At 40.1% G+C, this 9,004-nt stretch overlaps 1 protein-coding gene across 1 annotated transcript in view; it reads left to right on the top strand.

The window, feature by feature from the left end:
- The window catches only part of LOC108545119 (UV radiation resistance-associated gene protein-like), a 78,641-nt gene that overhangs the window by 59,168 nt on the left and 10,469 nt on the right, over positions 1 to 9,004 (top strand). The window contains exon 4 of the mRNA XM_017896608.1: positions 6,256 to 6,417. Within this exon, the coding sequence (XP_017752097.1) occupies positions 6,256 to 6,417 (162 nt within the window). The remainder of the gene's footprint in view (positions 1 to 6,255; positions 6,418 to 9,004) is intronic.

Consider the following 9,004-nt stretch of genomic DNA (forward strand, 5'->3'; position numbering starts at 1 on the left):
TTCACTGTGTTGGCCAGATTGGTGTCGAACTCCTGACCTCAAGTGATCTGCCCACCTCGGCCTCCCAAAGTGCTGGGATTACAGGCACGAGCCACTGCGCCCGGCCTGCATCTGCTTTTTGCTCAGCATAATGTTTGTGAGATTTGTTCATGTTGTATATAGTAGCTCACTAATTCTAATGAACGTATGTGTGCATTTCTCTGAGGTATGTACTTAGAAGTGGAATTAAGTGCTGGGTTATAGGTTATGTTCAGCTTTCATAGATATTGCTAAATAATTTTCCCAAGCGTTTGTACCAGTTGCATCCTTACCAGCAGTGTGAGATTTTTAGTTGCTCTATCCTTGCCCAGACTTGGTATTATCTGTCTTTTAAATTTTAGCCATTCTGGTGGGATTATGGTATTATGTTGTGGTTTTAGTTTAGTTTAATATGGTATTATGGTATTTATGTTGTGGAGCACTTATTCTGGAAAATCATGCCAGTTAATGCCAATTAAGAATAAACAAGTCCCGAACAAGTATTGGAGGCTTTTTAAAAAAGTTGATGGGATCTTGATAGTTAAGAAGCCCTTTTTCATCTTCTTTTGACTATTCAAGGATAAATGGAGTTGGTGATCTGTTGAATTCCAGTTTAGTAAAATGTTACCATTTGAGTTTTTCATATCCATATTATCTTTTAATGGATTTCCTTCCTCTCCCCTTTCTTAAATAAGGGAAGATTGTTCAACCTTTCCTCATCAACTCAAGGTTATCAGGAGGAACAGTAATGATTATATTATACTTGACCTTCAGGGGCTGTGTGGGACATAAGACCCCATTATTCAGTCCCCACTACATGGCCTTCCTCATATACAAAAGTGATCTAATGCTGCCATGTTTTTAAATTTTATTTATTTATTTATGAGACGGAGTCTTTCTCTGTCGCCCAGACTGGAGTGCAGTGGTGCGATCTCGGCTCACTGCAACCTCTGTCTCCCAGATTCAAGTGATTCTCCTGCCTCAGCCTCCTGAGTAGCTGGGACTACAGGCGCCTACCACCACACCCGGCTGATTTTTGTATTTTTTAGTAGAGATGGGGTTTCACTATATTGGCTAGCCTAGTCTTGAACTCCTTACCTTGTGATCCGCCCGCCTCAGCCTCCCAAAGTGCTAGGATTACAAGCATGAGCCACCGCGCCCGGCCTGCTGCCATGATTTTCAGATATTGATTTTGTCTTCCTGTTCCAGATACTGATTTTGTCTTCCTGTTCCAGATATAACCAACCATATGATCTTAGACAAGTGACTTCATAATTCTTAGCGTCAGCTTCTGAAAAATTGGGATAGTGCTGTCTGTTTTATAGGACTCTTGAGTTTTGTGAAGATTAAGAAAGAATATATAGTCAAATTAGTAGTATAGTACCTGGCACACTGAACCTTTGGTAATGGTGCTGGATATTGTAGAGGATAAATACACTGGTAGAAATCCCTGCCTTTGAGGTGCTCACGTTCTGGAGGGGAAGACAGGCAAAAAAATCAGTGATGGTGATGTGTCATGCCAGGTGCCATAAGAAAGTTAACTACTCACAGGTTCCTATGGGAGCATAGAGGAGCAGCAGCCAGCCTCAAGGACATCAGTGAACACACAGCTTTCATTGTTCCCCCTTTCTTGTAATAATTATAGCAGTAGTAAAAATGAGTAAAATGGTTTTATTCTCTGTTTATAAAGCATGATTCATATTAGGTGAGAAAGCGAATCACTTTTTCCAAATGAATCTTAAGCTGTGCTTTCTGGTCTTGGACTTAAATTTAATATTTTCGACCCCAAAGTGATTAGGTCTTCTTGCAGCAAAGTGCCAGGAATAGGTATATATATATATTTTTTTATTCTGCAGATATTTGAATACTTAACTTTGTCTCCAGGTTACTGTATTATCTACTCTGGAAAACAATAGCAAAAAAAGCCCCATCCTCACAGTGGGTGGAAGGGAGAGAAGGCTGACAGTTAGGAGGAGAACTGGGAAGGCTTCTGAGGAAGAGATGTTTGAACTGAAACCTAGTGGTTACAGAAACCTTAACCAGGAAAAGAATGGGTGGGGGTAGAGGCAGGGAGGGGCTCCCACCAGAGGCTGTCAGCTTCCTCATTTCAGAACTTGAGGTGGACTAGGCAAATCCAAATGTCCCTTTTATTGCTTTTATTCCTAGGATGTGTAAGCTAGAGGAAGCCCTCATTTTGTCTCTTTCTATGTTGTATGCAGCTTGCTTGTTTGTCCTGTAGTTCATGTTAAATTAAATCAGTTATAGTGCTTACCATGTAGTAAATGGCTCACAAATGATGCCATTACTCATATAAGGTAGAGTTGGTGAAGGGTACTCAGTTCCAGGGGAGCAGGCACATCCTCAGGCTGCAGGCTAGAAGGCTTTTCCCCAGCATTCCTAGCTACAGGTTTCTCTGTGTCCTTGGTGGACAGTTGGGTGAACCAGCGGAGGGCCAGTTCCTTCTTAGCTAATCTGTAATGAATGCTTCGTTCTTGTAGTAGTGGTCTAGGCTTTGCTATTATGTTTAGTCGGTTGTTTTGTCTCAGCCCTCGTCAGCTGTAGAGTCTGGTGATGGAGCAGCAAGAGCTCTTGTGAGACCTGTGGAGTCTCCCCAGTTCCTTTCTCCTGGAGAATAGGGCATAGGGAGAGGGCAGAGTTCTTTCTTCCTGTTTCTGCCTCTGGCTGTGAGATATAAAATAAGGAAATTGTTGACATTCTCTTTAGCCCACCTTTGTTCTAAATTCTGTCTTTTGTAATTTGGTAGAAAGAAAAAAAAAAAGAAAAACACACACACACACAAAATGAACATAAGACAAATTCTAGAGAACTAGATTCAAATTCTGATACTGTTTTTACTAAGTGACCTTAGGCAAGAAGACTCAGCTTCTGTGTTTTATTGATTTTATTGATTTTTAATTTTTTCACAATTTAACATTCCTGCACAATCTAGATGCATCTTAAAATCAGTTCTTTTTAAGTTGTATATAAAGTTATGATGCATTTTATGATTGGTGATGTCTTGGATTTGATGAAATACGGTATTTTGTCTTAACTATTGGAATTAACAGATCGTCTTATTTACTTCATGTGGGTTTATTGTTAGGATTAACAAGGCTAATTTATTCAGCAGATTAAATATTTGTATGTGCCAGAATAAGCATTCTCTATGCCCTTTTTATCTATTATTAATACTTTATATAGTGACTGTCGCTAGTAAGTATTAAAATAGTAGCTATTGCTATAATTAGTTTTTTATTACTGTTCTGTTCAAGCTTCATAAAAACCCTGTGAGGTGATAGTTTTATAACTGATGATTCTGAGACACAGGGAATTATGTAATTCAACAGCATGGTTCATTATAGCACTTTCCTCTCTACCACTCTGCCTGTCTTCATTTGCCAGAGGAAAGGCTGAAGCTACGTGATCCTTCAAAGCTATTCCACAAGCCAGTGGTTCTGTTTGGGTGATGGTCTGCTGCTGTTCCAAAGCCCATCCACATTTCTAGTGATTACTCCTATGTCTGCATAGCTTAGTGGTCGCCCAGTGATTGGCGACTTTATGCTTAGATACCTCAAGCCAGTGTCTCCTGCCAGTGGATTGTGAATTTTGTCCAGTTTTACTGTTGCTTTTTGGGGGAAAAATTTGCTGAGCTACTCATTTTATCATGTCAGACATCCTACCCCTCCTTTGGGTTTACTCTTGTAGGTACCATTTATTTGCTCTTCATTCATTCTTGCAGCAAAAATGTTCTGAGTTTACTTTGCCTAAAGTGCATCCTTTAGGATTTTCTTTAGTGAGCATATGTTAGTGTTACACTCCCAAGTTTTTTTTTGTATGAACATGCATTCATTTTACTCTGATTTGTGAAGAATATTTTCATTGAGTGGATTTCTTGGTTGTCAGTTATTTGGTTTTATGTGTTCTGATATGGATTTATTTATCTTGTTTAGGACCTGTTAGGTATTTAAACTTGTGAATTATTATTATTATTATTTTTTAAATCAGTCTAGGAAATTGCTACTTATCTCTTTGAACAATTCCTTGCCTCCTTCCTTAATCCATTTTCTCTCTCTGGACTGCTTGCTAAATGCATATCAGATCTTTTTACTCTGTCATCCATGTTTTTAAACCTTGTTTTTTTTTTTTTGTATTGTTCTTTTTGTCTCTGCTGCATTCTGTGTAATTTCTACTTCCAAGGAAGGTTCTCCTCTTACCCGTCATGGCAACCTTCCCTACAGACATTTGTGGGTAGGGATTTGGTGAATTTAGTTTCACTTGTGCTGTTTAGGGGTATAGCCCTTTTGTGGTTCCAGCTCAGTGTGGAGAGGGACATTTTTTAGTCATGGGTGGGACCTGGGCCTGGCTCTTGAATTATATCCTTGCTTCCTTTAAGAATGCCAAAACTGGCCACGTGCAGTGGCTTACCCCTGTAATCCTAGCATTTTGGGAGGCTGAGGTGGGAGCATTGCTTGAGCCTAGGAGTATGAGACTAGTGCGGGCAACATAGTGAGACCCTGTCTCTACCCCAAAAAGAAAACCAAAGCCACGGTTTTGTATAGATCTGGCATGACTTCACGACAAAGACCTCTGGATCTCCACTTATCTCTCTGGGTTCTTTCTTTCTTGACTTGGAAATTCCTTGATGTTAAGGGTGATTATTATTATTATTTAAAAAATATTTTAGCTGACATTTTAGTTTTCAGTGAAAGGATTGTCCCGTCATTATCGGAAATGGATGGCTCCCTTCCATTCACCCTTGGGCCATATAGTCTTTTATATTTACCCACATATTTACGATTGCCAGTGCTCCCCATTCCTTCGCTTAGATCCAAGTCTGTATCCAGTGTTGTTTCCCTTTAGCCTGAAGAACTGTAAGCATTTCTTGTAGCGTGGGTCAGCATAGTTACTCCCAGACCTTAATGTTGGCTTCACATTTAGATGAATCTCTGCGCCTATTTAGCAGGACTGCTAAAACAGTTATAGTGAGATACAGACTAGAGGTCATATAAGAGTGGAATTCTGTTGATCTTAGACTGAAATTCTTGCATGGCTAGCATTTAGTTTTATACAATCCAGTATAAAACTGACTGCATAAATGTGCATGCTAGGTTGTCATCATGCTATTTTTGGTAGTATTCAGTGTCCTCTCCCACCTCACACTTTCGTCAGGAAGAAAAACTGCCACAAAGCCAAGAACAGTTAGTTACCCTTATCTGAAGACCCTTTGATTTACTGATTTACATAATATGAAAATTGGTAATTTAATAGGTTGATTTTGTTTACATTCAGCAGTGAAAGCCCTTATGTTTAATGTAGGGGAAATAAATGAAAGTAGTTGACATAATTACATTGTAGTTCATTCCTTTGATGTTATGAAAGCTCCTTAACATTTTCACTTTTCAGAGAGGGTTTCAACTCCCTGGATGATTCTCTTAATGAGAAATAATGTTCTTTCAGAGCATAAAGCTGACCTTGTTATTTTCAACTTGAAAACATTTCAATGGCCCCACTGTTGTACAGAGTGAAGTATTCCCTCCTAGTAAAAGGCATAAAAGATCCTTCAGTTCAGTTCCTTGTGTGTCTGTCCAGCTTTGTGTCCTGCCACTTTTGTATTGTGTGGTCCAGCAGTAGTCCTGAATGCCTTGACCACACCTTGGCATTTTACACCTCTGAGCTCTTTTCATATTGTGTCCCCCTTTTCCTGAAATTCCTTATTTTAATCTGGTGAAAGCCCACTTATCTGTTAAAAGCCAGGTTTTGCAGCCTTTGTGATATCTTCCCCTGTTCTTCAGAGTTTATTTTTCCTTTCTCTGCTGCTGTGTAGCCTTATGCATAATTCTGTTATTGAACTTTGCACAAAACAGTGTAATTATTTAAATGGAGGTTTGAATCCAACAGTAAGTTGGAGACTCTTTGAGGGCATTGTTTATGTGTTGGCTCTTAATAATCATGTATTAAATGTTGAATAAATGAATGAATTACCATATGAAACCATGTAAGTGAGAAATGGGAATATACGCTTCTTCTAATGACTGTAATAAGTAAGCAGAGAAATTCAAAAGTACCATTATCACCCCTTTTATGTTAATTGTAATGTCTTCTTGGTTTACTTAAGTTTGCAATTTAATGTATTTATGAGGTCTTTTGGTTTTGAAAAACAAAATGATTTGCCACCTAATTGAAATAATTGTAAACAAGTAGAGTTGTCCTAAAGCCTGTTTTCATTTTCATGAGCAGAATCCCACATGGCGAAGTCTCGATTTTGGAATTATGCCAGACCGTCTTGATACATCTGTGTCTTGTTTCGTGGTGAAGATATGGGGTGGAAAGGAAAACATCTACCAGCTGTTGATTGAATGGAAAGTCTGTTTGGATGGGCTGAAGTACTTGGGTCAGCAGGTAATTTTAGACTGTGGTTTCAAGTAGTTGTCATCTCCAAATTAACCTGTCTAACCTTTCTGTTTCTACATTTCCTATTATAAAGAGAGACTTTTATGACTGTTTACTTATATCACTAAGAGAGACCTTGATGATCATTTATATATGTTATTGTTTACTTATGTTACTTATGTTGTTATGTTTGAATCATTGCCTAGTTTAAAAAATACCTTTATCTGAAGAAATTTATGAAGACAGATTTGTGTGTGTGTTTAGGAAAGAATGTGCTTTCTCGTAGCATTTTGCTTTTTCTGTCTTACTGGATGTCTTCACCTAGAATCTGAAAATTAAGTTGAAATATGGAATATCATGTTAAATACCTCTCTTTTGACCAGTAGGGTTATTCCAAGAATAAGAACAACTACTATTTATTGAGCACAGGATGCCTGGATTATATGCTGCTACTGGTTCTCCACCTTTGCTGTACCCATGACTGATGTAGCTAATCTACTACAGTTTCTTTTTTTTTTGAGACAGAGTTTCACTCTTGTTTCCCAGGCTGGAGTACAATGGCGCGATCTTGGCTCACCACAACCTCCGCCTCCCAAGTTCAAATGATTCTCCTGCCTCAGCCTCCCAAGTAGCTGGGATTACAGGCACATGCCACCATGCCCAGCTAATTTTTTGTATTTTAGTAGAGACGGTTTCTCCATGTTGGCCAGGCTGGTCTTGAACTCCTGACCTCAGGTGATCCACCTGCCTCGGCCTCCCAAAGTGCTGGGGTTATAGATGTGAGCCACTGTGCCTGGCCTCTACAGTTATCTTTTAACTGGGCTCAAAAGTAGCTCCATAATATTTTCTTTCTTCCTTTCTTTTATTTACTTCCTTTTTTTTTTTTAAATTAAAGATAGGGTCTCGCCCTGGTGCCTAGGCTGGAGTGCAGTGGTGTGATCATAGCTGTGTAGTCTCAAACTCCTGGGCTCAAGCGATCCTTTCTGCCTCAGCCTGAATCCCTCAATACCTCCTGCCTCAGCAAGTAGCTGGGACTACAGGCAGGCACCACCATGCCAAGCTAATTTTTAATTTTGTTTTTTGTAGAGATGGGTGTGAAAATGTGAGACAGGTCTCAGTTAATTTAGAAAGTTTATTTTGCCAAGATAGGATGCGCCCGTGACACAGCCCCAGGAAGACATGTGCCCAAGGTGGTCAGGGCACAGCTTGGTTTTATACATTTTAAGGAAACATGAGACATCAATCAATACGTGTAAGAAGTACATTGGTTCAGTCTGGAAAAGCAGGACAACTTGAAGCAAAAGCAGGAAGACTCAAAGCAGGGAGGGAGCTTCCAGGTTACAGATAGTTGATACACAAATGGTTGCATTCTTTTGAGTTTCTGATTAGCCTTTCCAAAGGAGGCAAATCAGATATGCATCTATCTCAGTGAGCAGAGGGGTGACTTTGAATAGAATGGGAGGCAGGGTGCCCTAAGCAGTTTCCAGCTTGAGTTTTCCTTAATGATTTTGGGGGCCCAAGATGTTTTCCTTTCACATGGGGTTTTACTGTGTTGCCCGGGGTGGTCGTGAACTCCTAGGCTCCACCAGTCCTCCTGCCTTGGCCTCCCGAAGTGCTGGGATTACAGGCATGAGCCACCGCTCGAGTCCTTCGGAATCCTTTCTAACAGTGTTCCAGCACAAATCTAGGAATCTGTTAGAATTGCAAATGAAATGAAACCTATTTGCTACCATCAGATATAGATTATTGTAATTAATATTTATAGCAACCTTGTGAAGGTTGATATTACTGCCCTTATTTTCCAGATAAAAAAATTGAGACTCTGAGACTTTAATAAATGATTCAAGATCACACAGCTGGAGCTAAAATTTAAATTCAAGTCTGACTGATTTAAAAATTCATTCTCTTTGTCCTATACTGCACTGGTATATACATGTGGTCCTTGGTAACCCCGCACCCCACCTTGGAATGAATCCTGTTTCTGTTTTGTTATGCCTCTGGTACTACTATCAAAGGTAACCACAAAATATTAGTCATGGATTATCTATAAACATCTTGATGCTTTCTTCATATTTATTCAATATATTACTTTCTGAGATGCTTCTTATTAAACAATTTCATTCTGCATTTTTTCAGATTAAAAATCTGAAAATCTGGGCCAGGTGTAGTGGCTCATGCCTGTAACCTTGGGAGCACTTTGGAAGGCTGAGGTGGAAGGATCACTTGAAGCCAGGAGTTTGAGACCAGCCTGGCCAACATGGTGAAACCCTGTCTCTACTAAAAATACAAAAATTAGCTGGGCGCAGGCCGGGCGTGGTGGCTCAAGCCTGTAATCCCAGCACTTTGGGAGGCCGAGACGGGCGGATCACGAGGTCAGGAGATTGAGACCATCCTGGCTAACACGATGAAACCCCATCTCTACTAAAAATACAAAAAAACACTAGCCGGGCGAGGTGGCAGGCGCCTATAGTCCCAGCTACTCGGGACGCTAAGGCAGGAGAATGACGGGAACCCGGGAGGCAGAGCTTGCAGTGAGCCGAGATGGTGCCACTGCACTCCAGCCTGGGTGACAGAGCAAGACTCCGTCTCAAAAAAA

The sequence above is a fragment of the Rhinopithecus bieti genome, unplaced genomic scaffold, assembly GCF_001698545.2.
Source record: "Rhinopithecus bieti isolate Rb0 unplaced genomic scaffold, ASM169854v2 scaffold_28990, whole genome shotgun sequence".
NCBI classification, from domain to species: domain Eukaryota; kingdom Metazoa; phylum Chordata; class Mammalia; order Primates; family Cercopithecidae; genus Rhinopithecus; species Rhinopithecus bieti.